Source organism: Hesperophylax consimilis, chromosome 1, assembly GCF_061612785.1.
Source record: "Hesperophylax consimilis isolate HC1 chromosome 1, BYU_Hcon_1.0, whole genome shotgun sequence".
NCBI lineage: Eukaryota > Metazoa > Arthropoda > Insecta > Trichoptera > Limnephilidae > Hesperophylax > Hesperophylax consimilis.
In genome coordinates this window covers 32,013,883-32,040,673 of record NC_142836.1, presented here as the reverse complement: position 1 = coordinate 32,040,673, position 26,791 = coordinate 32,013,883, and the positions used below count along the sequence as shown (strand labels likewise).

Genomic DNA, 26,791 nt, shown 5'->3' with positions numbered 1-26,791 from the left:
AACTTCAATATTTTCATTCATAACTAACTGTACCCCGCCACGTGTTGCTATGGCTCGATCTGTCTGTGCACATAGAGAAACAATAGTGAGTGTTGATTTTACGTCCAACAGATGGCGCTGTTTTTTTTTAAAAAAAGATGTTTTTACCAGTCACTATACATATAAAAAATCGAAGATTTAAGATTTTGGACAGATGAACATTAACATTTTTATTTATATAGATTATTAATTTCAAAAACGATCTAAAACTGCACATTCCTACACGGTTCCAATTGGCTACAACGTCATTATATCATAGAAAAAGTTCTCATAAGATGTCTGTCACCAACATCGCTCAGCGTGACGTCAATACCGTCGAATTCACAAATAAAAATGATCGTATTATTTTGTCAGCAAATCAAAAATGGCACATTTTAGATTGTTACAGAAAATTTATTCATCAACATACAAATATCTTCATTATCGTAATTTTTTTCAATAGAAAAAACAGTGAAAATGCCATATTTCGTGAGTTGAGAGCAATGTTCCCTCTTATACTGCGTATAAATCCTCTATTCTAATTTTAAAAAATTTCTAAAAATATATCTTCTTAGCTACGTAAAAATAATGGGAAAAATAAAGATTTAAAAAATTAAATTGGATAATTCTATATATGATAACATGTTTATCTATGTTTGCAATTGCGTTCTTATAGAATATGGGAAAAATGAAAACCGCAATATGAACACATATTTCAGTTTTCAAGAAAAATTAGATTGTTAAAATGACCAATGAATTGGTTGGGATTGCAGAGTTGGTTAGTCTTAGTTTATCTATGTTTGCAATTGCGTTCTTATAGAATATCGGAAAAATGAAAACCGCAATATGAACACATATTTCAGTTTTCAAGAAAAATTAGATTGTTAAAATGACCAATGAATTGGTTGGGATTGCAGAGTTGGTTAGTCTTAGTTTATCTATGTTTGCAATTGCGTTCTTATAGAATATCGGAAAAATGAAAACCGCAATATGAACACATATTTCAGTTTTCAAGAAAAATTAGATTGTTAAAATGACCAATGAATTGGTTGGGATTGCAGAGTTGGTTAGTCTTAGTTTATCTATGTTTGCAATTGCGTTCTTATAGAATATCGGAAAAATGAAAACCGCAATATGAACACATATTTCAGTTTTCAAGAAAAATAAGATTGTACAAAATGACCAATGAATTGGTTGGGATTGCAGAGTTGGTTAGTGTGTAATTTCCAGATAGAGTGAAGTACCCATGTTCGAGTCTCGGGTCACAACATGATCATTTTATTTTGTGTCTTTCATTTTCGTTCTTTGAAGATCTTTAATATTCTTTCAAAAATCAATTTTAAAATTGGCCATGTTCAACTAACCAGTATCTATTCCAAGGTAGGCAGGTATAGTTTTATATGCCACTGAATAGTACTTTTATTACTTTATTTGTATACATAAGCTAGGCAGTGGTCAGGTAATGTCGAAGGGTTGCTGTGATGACATTATTTTTGCTGTGTAAAAATAGTGATACGTAATTGTACACCGTTTTGCGATTGCTTCTTTCCTTTTAATCGTGGTCCATTTAATCTTGCGCATTTTTTCTCCTGTTTATAAGCAGCCGCGGAGAGCGGCCACACATTTGTTAAAAATTGTCCACACATATGTTTTCATCTTCCCCACACATCTCAAAGAAAGGAACATGTCACTAGATTTTGGTTTTGCACAACTGTACACAAAATTAATTGATATTTTATGATAGGTTCTCAGGGTTCAGATTACATATATGTTACATATTTTTACGTTACAAACATTTCATTAATTACCTGTCCCTTTGTTTGAAGGTGAAACAAAGGGACAGGTAATCTGAGTCTTTGTTTGAAGGAAAAACCAATCCCGGTACGTTCAAGGGAGTTATATGGTGTGTTAGCCCTCTATCCCCCATCATGAAGAAGGTTCCCGTTTTTACCTGAAGGCTTGCTTTTGACGACATAAGGGCTGGAAGTTTCGCCCTCTAGAAGTTTCTAGAACAGTCCAGAACATTCAAGAGTATTCAAGAGCATTCCAGAATATCCCGGAACATCCCAGAGCATAATGAACTGAAAACAGGATTACAGGCCGTTTCCTAATAAACTTTTAGAATGGGTTGTTTCACAGAATTTGAACAATTCATCAAATTTCAAAGTTGTTTTTCAAGTTCTGTGAAGGATCTATTCAAGTTCTGTTATTATTTCAGTTTTGTGAAACAACTGGCCAATAATGATAAATTCTGTGGAACAACTTGTCCTTAGTAAATTCATAATCGTGACAATACATTGGCATCTCTAAATAGTATGAAATAAAAGCCACTATCCGCGTCTGTCTGTTTGTGCGCTTAGTTCTTCTAAACTATGCAACGGAGTTTGATAGGGTTTTCACTATCATTTAGAATTTTTTTTCGGAAGGTTTATATATATATAATATATGGATATTATATTTATTGAAAGTCCAGCAATGCCGGGTAAACATCGGCTAGTTTTAAAAAAAATCATCAGTCCTCAGTTTAGTCATCATCACGATTAAAGCCATTCAAGCAATGTTACACCAGAGAATTGCGACTTAGGAAATTATTAATAATTGTCTACAGAAAGAAAAACTGCCATACTTCTTTAGTATAAGTATGTAAATTAATACACGAATATGAACAAAAACATTTTCATTTTGTATTCATCTGAATTTGTAGTTAAAGAAACTAGATTTCTAAGGAGTAGAGTCTTTATTCTTCACACATATTAAATTTTTTTAATTATAAGTCTATGACAAGTATAATCATGAATAGATCTTTGTATTCTTAAAAATTAAGAAACTAGAAATAATAAAATCACAGCCAAAAGGTTGTGTATTTTTGACATGGAACAGTCCAACTTTAATCATTTTTTATACCACAAATCAACAATAGGTTTGAAACCTATTTGCATTGATTTTATGTGGTTAACATCTGTTATGATTACAGTTTTATTATTTTTTATCATTGAGATAAGTTTTGTTGACAATGTTATGTATATTATGGGACAAGATAATTTTATGTACATTGGTTATAAATGCCAAAATAATGCTATATAACCATATATATATTTTTTAAATAAGTTTTCTACGTAAAGGGACCAATGGCCTTCACCTAAAAGTGGAATAAAATTGATTGATTTGAAACACCGGTATTGTCCCTGTTCTAACAGAAAACATGTTATAATACTGTTAGGGAACTTTAACGGGTGATGTTTTCTGTCTTTGAAAATATTCCACTTTGATAATGAATGTTGAACTCAAATATGAAAAAAATACTTTGTATTCAGAAAATAATGTCATTTTACTATATATTCCAAAAATATTATGAATGAATTTAACATTCTACAAATCTCTGGACTGGGAAATCATATACCTGAAAAGGTAAGGAACATGGGCCGGAGATAATTTAAATATTAGGGCCACACAAACATACTAACATAAGGAACACAATTTATTCTTTGCAGTGCATATTATTATTACCTATGTCATATTACTGCGCTATGAAACCGTGTAGGTGTATATTGTAATCTGACAAAATCAAATAAAGCTGTTAAAGTGTACATTGAAATAATATAATAATTTGTTCAAATACAAGACGTCAAATTACACAAAAATGTTGAGCAAAAGAGGTATAAAATAGAGGGTCTAATAAAAAAATTAATACTTAAATATCGGCGTCATATTTTTCTTCATCACTCGGTGTATCTTCTGTTATATCAAGGTTGAATTCAATATCCTTATCCAAAAAACTAAAGTAATCTATAGCGGAGTAAGTTAGTGCCGCTCCTGTGATAAGTCCCAGGCATGAAGCAACAAAAGGTCTTCGGCCGACAGCACTACGTATGATAGCCCAAAGTAAAACACTTCCTAGAACGTGGACAGAGCTTCCAAAGAAAACCCAAGGGAAACGTCTCCCGGGGGCTGTTCCAGACACATGCGGTCTATTCCACAACCATAAAGCTGAGCCGCTAAAGCTGCTCAAGAGAAGGATATTCGTCACATCGGTTCTAGGAAAGGCTCTGAAATGATGAAGAAACAATAGGTTAAAATGTTTATTTTAATAGGATGAAAGATTATATTATTTTGTCTAAATGTTTACTAACCTAGTGAAAAAACTTGGATGCATTACGTTGACAGAGAGAGCTGCATAGCTTACTACACCTTGGATTGGCATATAATAATATAGCACGTTATGTTTTGTAAATGGTCTTATTTTTACTCTTCCTAATGCATTCCATGGGTCACCCCCGGTATGGATGGGAGGTATTCTTATATTCATCACCGTAGCTTTCAAATTTTGGAAATGACGATCGACAGCATTCATTTTAGTTTAATATATGAGATCCAATATATACACAATCAAAATTTATCACGATTATTCCGATCAAAAATCTAGAAACTGCCTCACGTCAAAATTATAAAATTGCATTTCACAACATTCTTGGCAGATCATTTTTTGAGTTCGTGATCTTTTAAAAACGAGTGGCTAGGAGAAATGCACGACCATAAATAAACCATAAATAGTTGCCATTTGAAATAAGGCATTTCTCAATAAGAAAATTGATCAAGAGACGTTCTCAAATCTAGAATTAATAATTTCAGATACTATAAAAAAATAGCCTTAGAAAATAGACAGGTCTTTAATTATTTAGGTATTGATCAAGGTTCGCAGAAAATAGGTATATGTGATAAATATATTTTCTATGAAACTCGGGTATTGGTATTGTTTGAATGACAATAATTTATTATTCTACACACAAAATAGAAATATATTATGATCACGGTAAAAAACCACTTTTATGGTAAAATATGTACACAGAACCATTTTTCTAAGCTAGCAACAATATTTGATCTGTCAAAGTCAAACAAAATAGCCTTTTAGCCGATCGTCAAACGTAAAAGAGATTATGTTTAATTTATAAATAATACCGTCTTCTTACAATATTTTTTTGGAGATAATTTTGTTATATTTATATCTATCTGTTGGAAAATAATATATTGCATAAATATATTAATATGCATTAGGTTGAAATGTACCCTTCGATATTTTATTATTTTTAAACTCGATCCGACAGGCTGAAATGGCTTACACGGCTCAGAATTTGGAACATGCGGTTTCAGTATTTTATTCAAGTGAACATAGTGAGAGAGCCGAAGCCCATAAGTGGCTTACAGCGGCACAAAGGTGTCCAGAGGCTTGGAGCTTTGTTTGGGAACTTTTGCAATCTCAGAAGGTAAATATCCCAATAAGTACTCATTTTGGCTTGGAATCTTTGCAACATGAAATCCACTCTCAGAATGATTATGATTGGTCTCTGCCTATACTCATCAAAACAATTAAAAACAAATAGTGTGTCTTAAACAGAAGCTATTTGTAGTAATTATATTCCACTGTAATGTTTATTAGTTATTTTGGTATTTTCAACTCACATTATGACACTACACATACCGATTTAATCCGCGTGGGAGTTACTGAACTATGAATTGATTCTTTGCTGTGAGGAACTGAAGATTACAATTTCTGGGTTAGGTTTATGTTGACTCAGCGTTCTTGATCCAGAATCCCGTATTACCCAAAGTTACCAGCATACGAGAAGAAGAAGAAGAAAAATAATGTAGTTGTAATGAAAATACTTCGTTTCTCTTGTACCACAGCAGTATATTTTTACTTAACCCATTCCATCCTAGCTGCCATAATTTAAGGCGGCTATAGAAGGCCTTCAGTCCAAGCCGTCATAATTTAGACATCTTACGGTTTTTTTTAGTACTAAGATAGCTTGAAGATAAAGGGTTCTTTTATTCTAGATCAGAACCAAAGGATGTGTCTTGAAATAATCGATATTGAAGATTTTTTTTTTTTAAACCTATGGGTAATTCCTGCAGTCTGTGATTTTGCTTTGTATACGCATTGCAAACATGGCTGGAAGAAGATTGAATTTTAATGAAATCAAGGATATTCTGGCAGAATCTGATGAATCAGATATCCTGGACTGTACCCTCCACAACCTTGTGGAGGGTACCAGTGATTCGGAGTAATAAACAAGTGGAAACGAAGATTTGCTAGCTTCAACGTTAGTTGTTGCGAGTACAAGAGATGTTTCCCTTTTATAGTGCGAAAGAACGGATACTGAAGTGTGGTAATCGATAGATTTTGTAATCCTGCAATATCAACGATTCCATTGCCGGAAACACCAGGATTATTGCACAAATGGACTGCAAAAAAAATGTTCTAAATGCCGCTGGGAGTGCGAACGGTGCCAAGTAGCACTGCATGTCCCTCAGTACTTAAAGGAGTACCACACCAAGTAGCACTGCATGTCCCTCAGTACTTAAAGGATTACCACACCGTACAGAATTTAGGCTAAGATAGTGAATTATTATAATAAATTTTTATTTAAGGTTTTCTATTATATATTTTTTGTGTTACTGTATGTTGAATAAAAAAATTAAGACTATTTATTTATAATAAATAGTCGTATAATAAATAACATTGTTACATTTTTTTTTTTTACACAAATACCTAAAGTGATTTAATGTCGACATAACGTAAAAAATATATATATATTGCATACATACATAAACAAAAAAGTTATGGCATCTTTACTAAATTAATAAATTCAGGGCAAGTTAGCACCAAAATTAATCGAGTTGCTGTGGTCAGTTTCAGTCAAAATAATTTCAGATGGGATGGGTTAAATAAATATTATTTTTCTTTTCAGGGAACAGAAATCCAATTTTTCGCCGCCACGACTCTTCACACCAAACTGCAAAGATGTTGGACGGAAGTACCCCTCAACAAATATGCGGAACTTAAAAATAGGATTTTAGATGCAATTTCCATGTTTTCACGTGGCCCTAAGATAGTTCTCAATAGGCTTTGCATTAGTGTAAGTATCTCTTATCGTTTTCACTTAAATTGTTTTGATATGAGGGGTTGTATATTGCCCAACCTATGTGACTACTCTAAAATTTAAATCTTATTATTATTAAGTAACCTTATTAATTGTATCATGTATTAAGTTTACTAAACATTAAGTATTGTGTGTACATATTAAGTGAACCCTCTCTGAAGACGGCGATCTCACAAGAATTTGACATTACTGCTTGTAGAAGCAGGAGAAGTACACAGCCATCCAATTAGAATTCGGAAGAGGATGCAATTAGTTAAGGCGATGCACTACGTCGTGTAATATTTTAAATTGAGCCGCTATCAATAACAACCCTTACGTAGATGGCGATAAGGTTTAAATTCCCGCTTAACACCATCCGCCTGTTTTGATTTATGCAAGAAAAAAACATGGCCAAAAAGTGCCTTTTATTTTATTTTGTGGATGTTCAGGCATAAATATTTAATTTTTTTTCGATCATTTTATAAATAACTTAATTTACAACACTATACAATAAAATCGTAACCGAAAATGGGTTCGTAAGTAGGAGATTTTGAACTTTAAAGCAGTTTTCATAGGCCTTTACATTATTTTTGTCTGGGCTTATAAAAAGACTTATCTAAAAAATACTCGATTATTTCAAAGGCCAAGATGTATTCTACTCGCAGTATTTAATTAAAGCATATGAAACATTTCTAGGCGAACAAATTTTCAAACCAAAAACACATGATTTTGCATTACTACGTATGGCATCGCCTTAATCATTATTAATTATTAAATGTGTTGAGAGACCTGGATTAATCGCAGGAAGAATAATTAATGCCTGCAAATCTTTATATTTTAGTAAAAACTGATTTCAAATAAACCTGCACAAGATAACCCAGTCTGTTTCACGTTATATGTAAATGTTACTAACTAATTAACCATCATGCCGTTTTTCGCAGGGGTAGGCCGAGAGGGTAAACCGCCACACAACTCTGTCTTTGCACACACTCCTTGTTTTATTTACATTCATATATTTAATAAAAATCGTTGCTGATCTTGTAATATCTCAAATGTGAAAAAATTGAATTTTTAAAGGAGAGTGAAAAAATGCATTTTAAGCAGTAAAATGAAAAAGGCCGACCTTTCATTCAATTTTGTTTATTTTGTACATTAATAATGGTTATTAATATTATCTATATAAATAAAAATGTAAATGTTTGTTTCTTCATCAATTGCTTTGAAATTTTGACATAACGTTGCATTCGAATACGCGTGTGTCTTTATGTAGCTATATTATATAGATGTCACCTGTGACAGGTAAAAACATACTTAAAAAAAAAAAAATTGTGATATCTGTCGGAAAAACATGCCTTTTAAAAAATAAACAGCGCCATCTGTTGGATGCAAAAGCAACATGCGCTATTGTTTCTCTATCTGCACACATACAGACTGAGCTAAAGCTACGCTTGGCGGGGTACAGCTCGTAATGTATATAAGTATTATTTGGAGGTCCACCTTCATTTTCCTGCTTTAGAATTAGTTTTTTCAAGTGTAATATATTTTTTTTCACATTGGATTCATTCACTCTATTACATACTATGTTTTCAGCTTGCAGCGTTTCTGCTTCAACAAGATGGATGTGGAATCCTAGAATCTGTGCAACCTCTGGTGTCTCCTGAAAATGCAACTATTATTCTAGAAATCCTATGCGTCGTCCCTGAAGAGGTAAACCAGCCACATTTTTTCCCCCTTTTTCTTTCCTGGCCGGGCCTGTTGTAGCAGTGAATGAGTTCCATGGTGTCACTTCCACACAATAAAAATGTCCGGCAGCACCTTGAGTTTACGCTGTCCCTTAATTTTTTATCATAGTGGTGTGGTCGTTAGGTTCCAATATAATACACGTCTGAGGATCCCGGTGATCTATTTAGAATTATATATGTATATATTATTCATCTACATTTTAATTATTTAAAGCAAGTTCAATTTAAAGTAAATTTTATTTGATTAATTTGTGTTATTTCACAAATTACTCGTTAAACATAATATATAAGTATATTTGCGGCATATTCCTGGGTGGAAGATACTCTCGGCATCTCCCTGTTGTAAGATCACCATTCAGAATTGAAACGTTGCTTGAAATGGCTTTAGCCGTGTTTTGTGAACAGAGCTGAATAGCCGGGTATTTCCACACCTTCCTCCGTCCCATCTTCTTCCCACCCCACTACCTTCAGCCTCACAACATACCCCAATTAGGGATGCCATAGTCTCTCTAGCTCTACACGTTTGGGAGCAGTTGGGACTCTTGTGCAGTTTCACATAAAAAATGTTCACTTAATAACATTATTGAAACAGTGCATTTTGTTATGTTTTCAGTTTAACAGTATGACAATGACAGCCAGTCACAGATCGTTGGTTCGTCATAATTTACAACAAATGACACCGCAGATCCTAGAATTTGTGACTAAACATCTCTACATTGATTTAGAAAGGTAATGATTATATTTTTATTTTGCATTATAGCTTATTAACGTAAAAATAATATTTGCTAATATCGCTGCATTTGTTTATTTTTCATTCCCCTTTGGGTGCATTTTTCACCAGTGTAAAAGTGTAAAAACATCATAGCAATATTCTATTTGTTAAACATTGTACATAATTTTAATTCAACTTAAAAATTATTTTTTTCCACTAAGAGTTTAGTTTATATAGTTTACGTTATACAATACATCGTCTTTTTTTTTTTCAGATCGACTATGGCTAACAGCGAAGATTGGAGTCGAAAAGTGAATGTGTGGCAAAGTTCGTGTCAATGTGCCGGGTCCTGGCTGGAGCTGGGCGGAGTGGTGCCGGCTGACTGCTCCTCCGTCCTGGTCGCGGCTCTGAAGGTTCTCTATGCCGTCTATTGGTGAGTTCTTAACCTTATCCACACGGCTGTCGCATATGTGATCCGTGTAGTTTCACTAAAACACATACATTGTGTCAAAACTTGCCGCTTGATGGGATAGATTGTGTCGTAAAGGCCAGCATTGTAAAGGCTGTTAAAAGTTCCTAGATTTTTTTTTAATGCCCTTGAGGTGATGTTTCACAAAAACAAGCTGTTAGATTTTAAATGATTATGTTTCATCTCATTTTAACCCCTAGAGTATTTTTGGAGATAAAGGGTTTTCCAATAAGAGGTGTTATTTTGATATTCAATCGTAAAAGATCAATGGTTTCGTTGCTTGTGTGGCACGTAGCGCCGTCTTGTTGAAAGTAAACGTTGTCCAAATCAATACCATCCAATTCCGGCCATAAAAAATCATTAATCATCTCTCGATAGCGCAATCCATTCACTGTAACTGTTGCTCCAGCCTCATTTTCGAAAAAGTAAGGTCCAATGACTCTGTTGGACCATAAACCGCACCAAACAGTCACACGTTGAGAATAGAGAGGCTTTTCAACAATAACTCTTGGGTTTTCCGAGCCCCAGATACGAAAATTTTGCTTGTTGATGAAGCCACCGAGGTAGAAATGGGCCTCATCACTCAAGATGATTTGCATTTGATTCACTCAAGTGAATTTTAATAATTTCAATGTGTTGTTGAAGCGTGTATTGTTCCATTTTTATTAATGGCGTAGTTTCTACTTGTCGAATGTCAAAAAATGACAGCTTCAAAAGTAAAATCTACCGAAATAGCGGGCTATTCAAAATAATACCTTTTATTGGAAAACCCTGTATATCTCCCAGTCTGATACGGACTCATAAAAGTCATGCTATCTCATTTCGTATTAAGGTGAGATATATTATTTTAACAGTGTTAGAAAGAGAGAACTTATAAGGTTCTCAGCTAAAAAGTTTTCATACTTAATCCCGTGAACGCCACAGCTTATCCTTAACCCATCCCATCCAAAGTTATTTTGACTGAATAAATGCCACAGCAAGTGAATTAAATTTTGTTCTGAATTTATTGATGTAGTAAAAATGCATAATTTTATTTTTGTACTTATTTAATATGATTTATTTTTTTTAATAATTTTTTGTTTATTCTTATTTGAAAATCAATAAAAATATATCTTAAAATGGCAATGCATTATACTATTTATTTAAAAATATATATTTTGTCAAGAGGAATTAGTTTTGATGGCCCTAAATTGTGGCGGCTCAGAGAGGATGGGTTAAGAATTCGTTTAAAAAAATCATTTCTCTTAATATAACTAGCTATTCTGGGGAAACTACATATGACAGATTATATACTATTTTTATAAATATTTTAATGCATTATCTGGAAAGACGATACAATTTACAAACGCAAAAAACAAGTTTGTTACAATGAAAATAGAATCAGATGGCGCACAGTCCCTCGAAGCATAAAATTAAGAAATGGCCTGATTTATCCCACTTATAAGGTTTTACCACTACAATTTTTTAAATCTTTCAGGGGCCCATCACCGAGCCAGACTGAGAGGCGGGAGCTGACTTCAGCGGAGTTGGAGGCGTGCGAGAGTGCTCTGGGGGTGGCGAGCGCGGCCCTCACGCAGCCTGATGCGGGGAAACACTCCATGTCCTGCCAGCCCCTGCTGAGGTTTCTGCTTGACGCCGTTGAACCCATACTGCTCAACGAGGATGTGGTGCACACATCTAATGACGTAAAAATTTATGATATTCTAATTTTTAGAGATTAGGCTTTTTACATCTATGTACATACATAATTTGTATATATATTATATATGTGTATTTTTGATGCTGTAAAACTCATTGTGCTGGGATTACATATTACTTATTTTTTAAATTATTAGAGACTTGACATAAAAAAAAAGTTGTGCCTCAATTGGAACAGTGCAGGTTAAGCATATTGTTTTAGTGAGACCATCTTTGGTATACACTACTGAAAAACTGATTATTGAATAATATGGTTGTGGACAACATAAAGTAATTTAACATACTAATTTCGGTTGTTGGTGCATGGGTAAGTAAGTATTGTGAAATTTTCCAGTGTTGGGCGTAACATTATACAAGTTTAACCACTCAGAACATTAGAACGTCAAAAGACGTAAATATGATAATAGCGGTCAAGACATTAGAACGTCTTTTCACGTAAACGCGCGAGATTTTACAAAAATTGATTTATTTCCATCACTAGTATACGGATTGCCATGATTTAAAAAACAGAGTATCGATAATGAATAACGCTACGCGTCTGTATTCAAGAATATCTATGGAATGTAGAGGTGCATTATCTAAGTCGATTGGATCTGTCCTCTTGTTCGTTCATAATTTATTGCGTTTCTAAATAATTTATTAAAAATATTTTAGTTTGGACGGTTAATATTTTGAGGGAACTAATAGTTTTTAATTATATTTCTTCAATATATAAAGTGTTATTTCTTTATGATACTCAGAAAAACTACATTTTTCACAGCTTTGAAATAATGGTCAGCGATTTTTACATATTTTTGACGTTTTCAGAAAATGTATATGTATTTAGAAACGCAAATATTTACGTATAACAAAACAATACGATATTGAATTTCATAATCTTTTCAAAACATTTTTTAGAATGAGGCTACGTTTCCCAAAACGTGAGTTATGAAGCTTTTAACAAAACTCGTGAATAACACAAAAATTTTCACGTTTTGACAGTTGCAAAGAAACACAAAGTAAATAAAAGTCTTTTTCTGAGAGGTTAATGAACTTAAGTTTTTTAAAATTGGAAGTACTTATTATATAAGTAGTATCAAGTAGGACTAACATTATTTTATGAATTAATAATTCTTTATTCTGTTTTGTTCAAATGTTTGAACATTCGCAAGGACAATGGCCCGATTCCTGTCCGCTCTCCTTTTTTTTTTCAAACATTTTTTGAAGCAGCCTAGTAATCAGTTCTTATAAGCAAAAATAAATTGTGTTCTATGAAAAAGATAAAATGAAAAATCATGAATTTTTTTTTTCAGGAATTAGTTGGTGCAATATACGGTGTAGTTGTAGCAGTCGGGGAATGTCACGCCCAATGGCTGGCTTCAGCTCTGGCCATGGAGGAAACCAGCGTTTCCATCCGGCACCGAGGAGCGGGAACCGGAGAGGATGAGAAGCAGGTTCGTCTGAAGAGGGACTCGACCAACACCGCTAAGGACCTAATGAAACTGATCCTGCGGTGCTCTGATGCGCCAGGAAATTATCCAACCCAGGAGACGCATTCTCAATTGGCATTTGGATTCTGGTATATTCTTCAGGTATATGGGTTATTCATTTTTCTACTTAATTATCCACTCAAACTGTTCAACTGGCATTCTGCCAAAGGCATGAACTATTTTAACGTTACTGAAGTGGCTTCTATGCATTTGTGAATTATGGAAAATGCACTTCCACTGGCCATTGGACAGAACACAAATTATTATATATAATATAAATTGGACACAAAATCTTGGATCATCAACCAATACAGATAAAATATCAACGATTTTATTAAAACCTGTTAATAAGTATGTATTTCCATGCTACGATTGACATTGCTGATTGTCCTTTAACGTAACATTATGTTGTCATATATGACAGGGCATCCATATTTTATAAAAGTATTTTCATAGTTTTTTCTATCATTCGGAAATACGTAATTTTTTTGATTTTAGAAAAAGAAATAATAATTTTTTCCAGTTTGCCTCAAATATTTATACTGGATGCCATTAACCTCTCAGACAAAGACATTTATATACTATGTGTTCCTTTGAGAACTGTCAAAACGTGATAATTTTTGTGTTATTTACGAGTTTTGCTAAAAGCATCATAACTCACGTCTTGGGAAACGTAGCCTCATTCTAAAAAATGTTTTGGAAAGATTATGAAATCCACTATCGCATTGTGTTGTTATAAGTAAATATTTGCGTTTCTAAATATATATTTATGAAAACGTCAAAAATATGTAAGAATTTTCAAAGCCGTGAAAAATGTACTTTTTTCTGAGTATCATAAAGAAATAACACTTTATATATTGAAGAAATATAATTAAAAACTATTAGTCACCTCAAAATATTAACCGTCCAAACAAAAATATTTTTAATAAATTATTTAGAAACGCAATAAATTATGAACGAACAAGATGACAGATTCAATCGGCTTAGATAATGCAGTTCTACGTTCCATAGATATTGTTGAATACAGACGCGTAGCGTTATTCATTATCGATACTCTGTTTTTTAAATCATGGCAATCCGTATACTAGTGATGGAAATAAATCGATTTTTGTAAAATCTCGCGCGTTTACGTGAAAAGACGTTTTAATGTCTTGACCGCTATTATCATATTTACGTCTTTTGACGTTCTAATGTTCTGAGTGGTTAAATGCCATTAATAAAATCCTAAAAATAGCCAAAATCAATAATTCAATCGAAATCAGTTTAACTTTAAAAATTATTTCTTATTTTTTAATATATGAAAGAGAAAAAAGAGAAGTTACTGTTTTCTTATAAATTCCCCAAACAAAACAAGTGTGTTTTCGAAATATCGAGTTCTCTCAATTTTTCTACGATTGGAATAAAAATGTTGTTCGAGGAACGAACAAGGGTTGGGATAGCCGTATTTTAAAGGGCTATTCCACACAGATAAAGCATGGATAAAGCCTATGGCTTATGACAGGCGAATGCGATAACACAATTTGTAAGGTTAATTCACAGTCAGCTTACCGGGTGGCGAACGAAATCTGCATCTCGAGAATCATCTGTCAGCACTGGAACGGTGATCGTTGTACGGTAGCACTCGTTATGTTGAATTGGATTGCGACAGTTGCGATAAAATACGTTTAAGGGATTATTCCGATAAATAACCGGCGATAGTACACACATTGGTTTTGACAAGACGGACGTTTTTTTTTGCAATTGTACAGCTCACGGCACTCCGTGATTATAGTTGACGTGTGTGAATTCAAACTGTACAGTTCAAATTCTGACCATACTATTGGTTAGCACACGGCCTGTCAAAAGCAAATCGTCGTGACGGAACAAATGTGGTTAGCATTTTTGACAACATCTTGCACATTTGATACTAAAATTTTATTATTTAGAAATAGTAATGTTTATTTTAATTACACCGGAAAGATAATTTTATCTAGTTTATAAAACAGTATTTGTTTTTATGAAATAAAAAAAAAATAAAAATTTTAAAGATATTTAAAAGGCATTTGAAATACACAGAAAACTTTGGAAATTGAACAAAAGTGTTGAAAGTACTGAGGGGTTACTAAAATTTTGAGGACGTAACAAACTAAACTGGAACTGGTTAATGTTCTGTTTTGATAAATCCTTGAAAAGTAAAAGTTTGCAGAGTGTTCAATCTTAATATTTTGCAGGACGAAGCCCTGAGAGATATCCCGGAAAGTGTTGGCAGCGGCTGTTTTGTGAAGATCGCTCTCCGAGGATGGTATGAGCAGTTGGCCAATGCTCTTCTGCGGAAGTCCACCCTTCTGATGCCCCCGTCCACCTACTCCGCCGAGGATGCAGAGCTGATGAGGTGCTACCGACAGGACATTGCAGATATTCTGGTTAGGCACCTTATTTATTAATAATAACATTTCATTTTAAAATTTTATTATTGAAATTAATATCAACAAATTTTAATGAAAATATGAAACGGAAGAAAAAAAACTGCCCTTTTCTGTTTCATATTTTCGTTGAGCCTTATTGAGCATTTTACATGTTTATTTACCTTAAAATGTAGTTGCCTCGGTCAGGTAACACCATTTAAAATCAAAATTTTGCTTGAAGTAGTGTTTATTTAGATCTAATATGTAACTAATTTTTTACACAGTTTTGAAATAACACAGTTCACAAAGCACTATGGAAATATGTATCCATGTTTAGAATTCTGTGAATTTGAACTATTATTACATTGACTAGTTACTTAATTTGACATATGCATACCGGCAAATTATAGAGCTTGATTTTGTGCTTTAAACTCGTAAAAATAACAGCGAATTATAGTAGTTGTCGTATATATAGTAGTGGCAGATTACCGAGAGAGTACTGTACTTACTGACTTATATACTTAGAAATGTTTCAATGCTGCCATAATGCTTTATTGAAATTTCAATATTGCCATATTCCCTTTTCCAGCTCTACTGCTATGCCGTGCTAGGCCCCGCCTTGCTCCAACAACTGGGCCTGCTTCTGGAGCAGCTGTCGGCTGCGGTGGGCGAGCAGAGCGAGGGGCTGGCCGCCGCGCAGCTTGAGGCCGTGCTGCACGCGTTCCATGCGCTGGGGGAGTCGGCGGGTGCCGGGGGAGGGGGCCCTCCCACCCTGCTGCTGAGGACGCTACTGGGGCTACCCTACCACACCACCCATCACCAGCTGCTCATCACGGCGCTGGACTGCTTCAGTATGTCATTTCTAATTCATTTTAAAGTGATATTTTGAGTGCTGACTCAATGTTCAGATTGGTGTACATTTGTGGTGTATTTTTGACTCCTGTGCCAGGGATATTCCTGTGTTATGATGGAATCTTGTCTATGGGATAGTTATAAATTTGACTATAAATCTTTAAAAGGTGGTAGAATACAGGTAAATAAATCTATTTTTTTGTGTATTCACTATTTCAGGTGCATATGCCGAATGGCTGGGCAGCGAAGACGCAGTCGGCACCGCTAGTGAGCTGGTGGGGGGAGCCCTGAGGGTGGCCTGCAGTGCCTTGGGGGTGTCCAACGCGGCTCCCCGGGCAGCCCTGGCCCTCCGCTCCCTCACCAGAGAGTGTGCTCTATTGCTGGCCCCTCATGCGGAGACTCTGCTTACTGCCATACGGGTAATTAGATTACTCTACTTTTATGTTGAAACCTGCAGTTCATTCTTATTATTTATTTATTTAGAATTAACGGCACAAGTGCCATTTACTTTAAAGAAAGAAGAGAAAGGGGTGACTTGATTGAGACTTTCAAAATTTTATCTGGACATTATAGTTGCCCTGGCATCCAAGAAATCTTCACCACCAACAAAAATGCAAATATCTGTGGACACTCATAAAAAAATTATAAAACACCTTTGGCACCCAATCCTAGGAAACACTTCCTTGAAAATCGAGTAGTGGATGCATGGAACATGGAACAAACTTCCACAACATGTCATCGATGCTACTAATATAAACTAATTTAATGTTCGATTGGATTCTTATTTGTAGAGAAGAAAGGATTAACTTATTTAGAATCCAAACAACTCAATTACTGTTAAACTGATTGTGAAATCAGATATGTGTGCATCAGCAGAATATTGCCTGCTCATTAAAAAATAATAATAAATACATGATAGTTACTGTCAGTCATGGTACAAAAAAAATATATAGAAAGAAGAAAGATAAGAGAAATTATTGGATTGTTTTTATATAAGTAAAGAAAATAAAAGAAAAAAGGAATATACATTAGTATTAGTGAAATCAATGAGGAAGAAAACCAAAAACAGAAACAAAAACCTGTCAGAAACAAAAAAGCAGTGACCTTATTAAAATATGCAGTACAGCTTAGTACAGTGAGCATTTTAAAAACATCAGCTACGTTAGCAAAAGAGTTACCAATTTTGTGGCTGTTTAGAATTTAGTGCAAAAATAATGAATTATTGCTGACTTTGGAGATTACTGGTAACGTGATAAAACGGAGCATCATAAAACAGAACAGTGAAGAAAAAGAAACTAACCTAACACTATGCAATATATGCATTCGTTTTATTTTGTTTTCATAGAAATTTAATTACTATAAATACATACATATAAACATTCATTACATTTTACAGTTACCAGTTTACATTACAAAACAGAAAAGTGAAGAAAAAGAACAAACCTAACCTAATCTAACCTATCTTAACCTATTATTTTATCATGTTTGGTTTTGCTGCTATACTGTTTACTCCAGTTCACCGTCTTCACCAGACGGAGAAGAAAAATATTTAATTTATTCTGTTTGCTTAACTCTTTGCACGCAGCCGTATCAACTGTTGTTACGGCAAAAAGTCTATACTCACACGCGGCTGTATCAACAGTTGATACGGAAACTTTGACGGCCGATATTCCAGCGCTCTTTCATCATAAATGTATTTCTTGCTCACTTGGACATTTGTAGAACTATCACGATGCTGACATCTACAAGAATTTCTCAAAAATAAAATTGTATTTCATAAAAAAAGATCGATAATCAAGTGCGCCTCTTCGCGCCTTTTAGTCCTTTAGTTTACATTTTTGTCAACGGATGGCGTTAGTACTAGTATGTCATTCACAACTTTTCATAACTAAAAATGATAAGTGATCATGGTGTCCCACTTGTGTCTATCAACGCAGTGGCCTAAGTACACACACGCCGAGTGAATGGCGGGACCACATTCAAAAGATACGGTACGTCTTTGTATGAAATTATATGTTTTTGTTTTTATAAACATCTAAGAGTGTTGACACACGAGGATTTGTTTTCATATTGTGGAGAATAATCTGTTCTGTCTATATAGTCCAATAAATTATGTCAGAATGCTATAATTTGACATTTAATTGCGTGCATAAGTATTTGAAAATATGTACCGCGTACGGGTATAGATAAAACGGAGCAAATTAACGCGTTCAAAAGGTTAACATGTTAATACAAAATGTGTGGTTATTCAGAATGTAAGCATGTTGCAGGCGGGACAGGGCGGGCTGGGCGGAGCGGTGGGAGTGAAGGTGATGGGTGCGGCGGGGAGTGCGGCGGCTTCTCTGCCAGCCGCTGCGGCCGCCCCCCACGTCGCTGCCCTCACCTCCCCCCTGCTGGCCGTCTTGCAGATCACTCAGCGTCCTCAGGTATGATCTCATGGTGTTATTAGGGTTTGCAAATCCAGTACATTTTTCAAGTACCGCGTTATTGCAGAATAGAATTTAGAAATCCTGCGGGATTTTTATTAAGGGCTTATTAAATTAAAATAATGCCAACATTTCATAAACATTTTTATCAATTATTATCATTGATACATGTATTTAAAAATACATTGAAAAGGTCACTGACGGGACTCTCCATTGTCATTTAATAATAATAATAATAATAATAATAATAATCTTCTTTTCTTATTAACACATAGATATAATGATATCCTCACTGGGATCTCCCGTGCTGAGGATGTCATTTACATATTATAATTTAATTATAAGAAATTAATATTACAACAAAGTATAATGTAGTATATATATATTTTTTAAGTAATTTTAAAATAAGTAAGGTACTGTTTTTTGGTATAGTTCATTTGAGATCAACATCTCTTTGGTACTAGTAATATTATAAAAAATACACTGAAACTTTACGTAATAACAGCCTTACTAATAAATGTGGTGAAAATTTTATACAATTGGTAATCAACCTTGTATGTGAAAACCTTATTAATAAAAATGTTAAATAGAAACTGACATAAAATAGTTCTTGGAAAGATATATACATTGTTTATACAATCAAAGAAGGTTGTCTATCTTTTGTATAAGCTGATATGTAATAATAATAATTTCTCATTGCTTGCGTTGGATTGTTGAACAATGCCAAATGCAATGTTGCCAGATTTAAAAAAAGTTAAGATTTAGTTTAAGTTTAAGATTATTTTTATTAGTACATATTTAATCGAATCTGAGCTTGTACACTCTTTATTCAATGCGTAATTAAAATACCGTTTAACGGTTGGGAAGTAATTTTTTTATTAGTAAATGTTTAAGAAATGATGGAGATGGAGAGTTCTGTCATCCGCGCTCTCTTCGCCTGTCATGCAGTACTGACTTGCTTGTGTGTATCACATGATTCACAACTTATAAGCGCATGCAAATCAAAACACCATGTCTTTGGTGTAAATTCAGTATTCTTTTCAATCCCGCAATCTCTCAAATGAAAATCATGCAAATCCACATAATCAAATATTGCTGAAATCCCGCAGGATGCACGAAGCAAGTCTCTGTAGCTATTGGTTCTTTGCACTCCCAAGAGCTGCTTGACTCCTGAGGCTACAGTATCCTATTACATGGTAGTCCCTCGGTGTGTTTCTAACCTGAATTGATTATTTTCCTGGTTCATTTTGGGTTTGCACCGTTTATGAGCTCGTTGGATTGTCTCATTCCTGGTGCCTTCACCTATTTATTCCAGTCACTGAACAGAATATCCCTAGAAGTGTGATCTAGACCCAATTCGATAGAAAACTGATTTGGCCAATTTACGTAAGACCTTTTGACTCCTATGCTCCAGACCTGCTAATGAATTTGATTATCTTTTAATGAAAGAATTTCGATATCTGAAAACATTTAATCAATTTCAACCGAAGTAAGGGGAAATTGACTTTTCTTCGAGCACATATTTGCTTTCACAACACAATTCTATCTGTTTATCACTCAGTGATTTCAGTGTTGGATTTGATCCTTCCATTATGTGTGTACAGTCAAGTTTCCACAAAGCTTGAAAGAAATTCCCACTTGGTTTTTTCGGTCCCTTGAAGACTGAATTTTAAAAATGGCCTAATTTATACCATATATAAGGTTTCCCCGCTTAAGAATTTTTCTTCCCGGTCCCTTGGAAAACTTCTTAACCCGTAGGGGCCAAGAAACTACAATAAATAAAAATACATTTTTGTTAAAGTCAACATATACTTAAAAAAAGTGACACTTTGATTTTTGTCTAACAAACCCAGTAGAAGTCATATCCAAAGGCAAAATGAATGTATGAAGTCGACACTGAAATAAATTGCTGTGCTTCGTACCGTGCGTGGGCACTATTCTTTAACACTGCAGATGCAGGGCTCCTTCCCCTAGGTGTTAAGATAGTTTCATTGTATATGTATAATATTGTCCATATTTGCAGCTGTCCAACGGTGAGATTGAGGAGTGCAGCTGCGCCCTACGCCAGGGGGCGGCTCTGCTGGGAGCGGTGTGCAGTGCGGGGGCGGAGCATGCGCACGTGCCACTCGCCTTGCTCATGCCCGTCCTGCCCAACACCGCCCGACACCCTCTTCTAGCCGAGGTAAGCAGACTGACTCTTCTTTTTGCCAATGGTACTATGGCATCTCCAATTGGGGTGTGTTGTTAGCCTGAAGGGAATGGGGAGGGGGAGGAGATGGGAAAGAGGAAGATTAGGAAGTACCTAGCTATTCAGATCTCCTCACCAAGCATGGCTTTATAAAGGTACATATTTTGGTGTACCCTACTTAATGAGTTTCTTTGCCAGCAACCTTACCCAATGGGATGACAAATTTGTTTTAGTTTTATTTATTTGAGGAATATAAAAAAAATTAAACACAGTCTTAATACTAATACATATAATGTTCAGAAGAGGATTACAGAAAACAAACCAATTATTAATGTTCACAAATTGGAAATATAAAACTAAGTAGGTACATAATGAATATAACTAAAGTATTAAAAAAGCAAGTTCATGTCTATGTTTTCTTTATTCAGTGGATTCTCGTGATGCTTTCATGCAGACGTTTTAAAAAATGAATAATTTCAAGTAAATTTTTGTTCTTTTGTTTCAGCCGCTATTTGCTCTAATAAAACTAGTCATGACACATTTATTGGATGAATGCATACCCCTGCTACCTGATCTCATCAACATATTGAATATTGGATTGGAAGGGGAACCGCATCCGTCTGCCATTGATGTAGCAATATTAGTAAGTTAAATACACTACTAAATTTTATTTGTATATGTTATTCGATTAGAGCATCACAATTAAGTATTTACACTAAAACATTATTAGCCTCTGGTGTGCCGGCGTAGCCTGTCAGATACGCACGATTTGTACCCGCCGTGTGCAGGTTTATCCTTTAGGCTGCGGCATCCAAAATTACATTTTTATGGGTTTTCTTGGGAATGTAAACCATGGAGTAGTATATGAAAATGAATCATATTCGCTTGTTAACAAAATAACCCATCGGGATAGAAGTTTTGCGTTGCTTGATGTCATACAAAAGTCAGGCAATAAACATTTGAAATTGGTACGATGCATCGTAACAAAAATGTGTGGGTACCTTGCAGGATGAGACTTTAACTGTATATATATGTTTACCTGTTCCAGATGTCTCTAATGTTCCCCGAGCTATGTGGATCCGTCCTCAATGTATCTGCGGAGGCTGTGTTGAGGGAGTGCAAGTCGCAGCTGGAGGGCGGCCGTCCGCTGTCTGAACTCTCGCCACTCCTCGACACATTCTTCTCCAACCTCACCAGCGTCTCCACCAAGAGGCCGCAGCTGCTGGAGCACATGCAGTACCAACTGCAGAATATCGTAGAATTAGGTTAGTTACCTTTCCAATCTGTACCTCGTGACTAAAGGATAAGGAATTGGTCTATTTATTTGTTATCTTCATCTTCTTCCACTTGTCTTATGAGGGTCGGAGACCTAATGGTCTGACAAGGCGCCTCCAGGAGTCCTTATCCCGGTCTTCTTCAGCAGTCCTCTTCCTTTGCAGGCACGGTCTCTGAAATTGCTTTCCTTAATTTTCCCCATGAAATTGCCGCCTTTTGTGCTGAAGTCCGTCTTTTGGTATTCCGGTATTCCAAGTTGCTTTATTTGCAACATTTCTGTGAAGAGTAGAAGAGTTTATGCTGTTCCATTTTCTATTATCACATTGTTTGCGGGAGACGCTTAAAAGCGTCTTTTGCGTACTGTTGGTAGAGAGCGGGAGACGCTTAAAAGCGTTTTTCGTATTTGTACACTATTGGTAAAGCGCGGGAGACGCCAAAATGCATTGTAGGTACACTTAGAGTAACAATATATTACGAGTAACGTATGATGTCGGTTACTCTGTGAAGTAAAAATTATGCGTCAGCTCTCGTGACACGTGTACTAGGTACCTGGCAATTCGTGGAATTGAGTCGGGTGCCGGCCGACTGTGGTCATAAAACATGCACTTGAAATAAAATAACTGTAAGATAAATATTTCGTTTTTTTTCAAATCTTTATATTTCTTCATTGTTAAAGCGATATTGTTTCGTTCAAGACGTTCTCTATTTTTTTTCTGTCTACATTCCGCTTTAAAAATTTCGTACAAAGTATTTGTGTGCTGTGCTCGAAAATTTATTTGTTACATAATAAAGGGATATTTTTTCATAAAAAATACCCTATAAAATGGACTACGGTAATGATAATCGATTACAATAAATATATGAAAGGCATTGACCTAGCAGACCAACATCTTTCGTATTATTCTATTTTACGAAAAACCACTAAATGGACAACAAGGCTAGCGATGTATATAATAAATTGTGCATTATTCAACTCATTTGTTGTGTACAACTCCGTAAAAGAAAGGAAAATAAAATATAAACAATTTTTTAAGGAAATCGCAGAGCACTGGGTGGCTGATCAGATTTCGTCAGATAATAGTCAAGACCCGGAACCAACACCATCAACATCTGGTATCCGAAAAAAATCTTCAAAATCTGATCCTCCAGGAAGACTATCGATGGATATGCGAAAACATATATTGGAAAAGATTGAAGGCCCTGGTAAAAATAAGAATCTGCGAAAGCGATGTCGTGTGTGCGCGGTACACAAAATACTTAGCGAAACCCGGTACATGTGTAAATTCTATGATGTACCTTTACATGAAGGGAATTGTTTCCAACGATTTCATACTTTCAAACAATATTAGTTTTTAGTGGTGTGTATTTAAAAAAATATATATACTTTGTTGAATGTGCATAAAATGACTAAATAGACAATACGACAAAAGTGCAGTTTTTTCAATTTTTTTAAATTTAAACTTATATATCGTAATTGTTTCTTCAAAAATATAAAAATTTGTGACCAGATCATAATAAAAAATTTCAAATAAGGTAAAATACTGAAAATTTTATTTAAATTTGATCAATAGTTCAGAAGTTATAGCTATTTTACATGAAACGGAATTTTGCGCGCGAACATGATAAAAATTGCCCGCTTTACGGCGTAGATTGATTAAAAAACCCCCCGCAAACATTGTGTTATTATCACAAGTTCTATGTCACAGTTCTTACTAAAGGCATATATTTTACCTAGAACTCTTTCGTTTTCTCAGGTCATATGGTTTTTTTTTATTTATTTTTTTTTATAGTGAATACCTCACAAGAGTCCCAACTGCTCCCGTCTGGAGCCAGTGAGACTATGGCATCCCCAATTGGGGGATGTTGCGAGGCTTTGGGGAAGGGAAAGAGGAAGGTGGGGAAGTACCTGGCTATTCAGATCTAGTCACTAAACACGGCTAAAGCCATTTGGAGCAACGTTTCAATTCTGAATGGTGGTCTTACACCAGGGCGATACTGGTAGTATCTTCCACTCTGGAACGTGCCGCAAATATACTATATATTATTTTAATTAATTAATTGTGAAATAACACAAATTAATCAAATAAAATTTATTTGCGCACGCCGGGTTCGAACCCGCGACCTTCGGAATGGCAGTCCAATGCGTTACCACTGGACTATGCCGGCCGTCAAAAAAAAAATGAAATGAAAAAAATGAAAAAAAAAAATATGGTAGTTTTAAATAATAATTTTTTTAATGTTTTTGAATTAATTTGCAGGAATCCTGGCACTAAGTCTGCCAGAGCAGGGCCCCTGTAGATCCGGGTGTCGCTTCCTGGCGCAGCTGGCCCGAGTGCGCCCCGCTGACTTGCTGCCCCAAGCCCCCGCGCTGGTGCAGAGAACCGTCCATTGTATAGGTGTGTCCATTGTGTATTCCTTTCCTACTCTGATTCTCCTGTGCATGGCTCCTCTTCAGCTGGCTTTTCAGACCTCACTCTTCCTTGTAAGGCTATCAGACTTTTGAATAAAAGGAAAAACTAGCTTAACTTTGTTGGGTTGTTGAAATATTATTGATACCAAGTTATGAGTAAGATTAAGAAAAGGACGCTTAGATGGTTTGGGCACGTACAGTGAATATACAAAGAAAGGAGTGTAAGAAGTTCTGGTTCGTTGGAAAACTGGTGAATTATGTAGGTTCCAAGGGGTCAGTTTACATCAGTTTGAGATTGGTTATGTATTTCAGGTGTTCTCACTCCCCGATCGCACATAGACCCCTTTGCCGAGGTGCTACTGGGTCTGGGCAAGGGGCAATGGGACGACTCGGGGCAGGCGGGCGCCCCGGGCCCTGCGCAGCTCGGGGCCTGGCTGAAGGATGCCCTGCAGCACCCCGGCTTTCCCTCCGATCACGCCACGCCGCAGGTCAAGGACAAGTTCATCAAGGCTGTTATGAGGTAAGATTGGTTTTCCTTCGCCGGATGTTAAAATGCTGTGAAACCCTCTTACAATATTCTCTGATTAGAAGTGTTTAACAACCTGTTCAAATAGTATTAACTCCAAAAATTCAAAAAAATTCACTCCATACTATGTCATCTTTGGGGATGCTGTGTGGGGTGTCTTTTTGAGGAAAGAAAATAGTGAATCTGGTTCTTGAAGAGCCCCATGGAAGGGGAGGAGAGAGGAAACACATAGGTCAATCAATCTTTCTACAGCCGATCTGTTGAAGATAAGAATGAGTCGTAGATGCGACCCGTTCTCATGTGACAAATTACAACCGTGTGTAAAAGTTCTTCGAAGCGTCTTCCATTGAAATACCCGTAGAACAAGGATATTATTCCTACCTAATGTCTTTGATGTCATTCCACCATGTTCGCAGTGCTGTTGTGAAGCACTTTGGAAAGATTTACGTAACATTTTAAATCAGACCTGTTTTCACAAGGCACAATAAAATTAAACTTTAACTAATTATGTACTATGAAAATGTTATATGTAAAAAAGGTGACTTCAAAAGATTAAATAAAAAAATATAAAATAATACAATATTATATAAAGCATGTAGAAAGTTTAGTGTTTTTCTAAATCAGTTATTTAAAACAAATCGTCTATTTGTGAGCCCATATATATCTGCTTTTTACGAAAACATGTGTTATTTATCTTCCAGGAACTATTCACAGAAGCGCCGCCTTATTGAAGCTGTGAGAGAATTTGCTTTAGCGTGCAGAGGTCTCCTTGGGGAGTATGGACAAGTGACTCAGGCTTCCAATGTATTCTAGAATTTATTCTTGTCCCATCTCTCCCCAGTCTCCCCTTTAGACCGTAATAATATGTGCATGCAAACCTACCTTACCAAACAAAGCAATTCAAATGTGTTACTATGAATCAATTATGTAGAGGTTATACTATACAATTTGTACATTTTCAATAAGTTTGTTTTAATTTATTGGAAAACTATTTTATAAATCATTTTTTTTTTAATGATGATGTGAATAAATTGAAATGAAAAAAATAATTTTTAATCACTTGGTACAATACATGTATATTTTTCAGATTGAATACCCAATTGAAATAGGTTAAAGTAAAGAAGGTTTTTGAAATAATTCAGTCACAATTTTAATTTCTAAACATTTTTGACATTTTCCATATTATATGTTATCAATTCAGTTTTGTGAAAAATGGCTTTGATTTCTGTTCTGAGGCGAGAAAGGTATTGCTGTCCGAGAATTTTATATCAATCTAAAAAATGTGAACCAAATCTTCCCCATCTTGTCTTTTGTTAGGAAGAATATTTTATCAAAAGGACACTATATCAAACGCGTAGAAATGTTATACATCCTTACACTTATCGCACTGGAGATGCGAAAGTTTTTATTTGTAGTGTTTAGTGCGAAAATGAAAACATTTTTTTTTGTAATGTAATAAAATACATACATTTTTTACACATAAAAGATCACTAAATGGCCCAAATGACTTTGACTTCAGTTTATGCAGTCGTCTTACAAAAGTAGGCTTTAATTTCAGACAACAATTTTATAACTTTAATTTTTTGTAGAAAAAAATCTTCATTAAGCTTATGACTTTGTGATGTCATTATTTATTTATTAAAAATGCAAATAACTTTGTTTACATCACTTTTATTTATATACACCTTCTAAATGTTTCGTGAAC

General features: G+C 35.0%; 2 protein-coding genes across 2 annotated transcripts; one reads left to right on the top strand and one right to left on the bottom strand.

Annotated features, from left to right (window-relative positions):
- Nucleotides 1-925: 925 nt before the first annotated feature.
- LOC149426650 (uncharacterized) lies at nt 926-4,536 on the bottom strand. The gene is made up of 2 exons (XM_089632591.1): nt 4,149-4,536; nt 926-4,064 (listed from the first exon to the last, which is right to left on the bottom strand). The coding sequence occupies exons 1-2, from the start codon at nt 4,367-4,369 to the stop codon at nt 3,710-3,712; spliced, it is 576 nt and encodes a 191-aa protein (XP_089488717.1). The 5' UTR covers nt 4,370-4,536; the 3' UTR covers nt 926-3,709.
- Nucleotides 4,537-4,910: 374 nt separating this feature from the next.
- On the top strand, nt 4,911-26,104 carry cdm (importin-13-like protein cdm). Its single transcript, XM_089637844.1, has 17 exons — nt 4,911-5,279; nt 6,765-6,932; nt 8,526-8,642; nt 9,291-9,406; nt 9,664-9,822; nt 11,336-11,543; nt 12,849-13,127; nt 15,236-15,427; nt 15,999-16,260; nt 16,481-16,680; nt 18,532-18,687; nt 20,711-20,869; nt 21,381-21,518; nt 21,924-22,140; nt 24,409-24,546; nt 24,873-25,080; nt 25,788-26,104. The coding sequence occupies exons 1-17, from the start codon at nt 5,127-5,129 to the stop codon at nt 25,897-25,899; spliced, it is 2,982 nt and encodes a 993-aa protein (XP_089493970.1). The 5' UTR covers nt 4,911-5,126; the 3' UTR covers nt 25,900-26,104.
- Nucleotides 26,105-26,791: the final 687 nt, after the last annotated feature.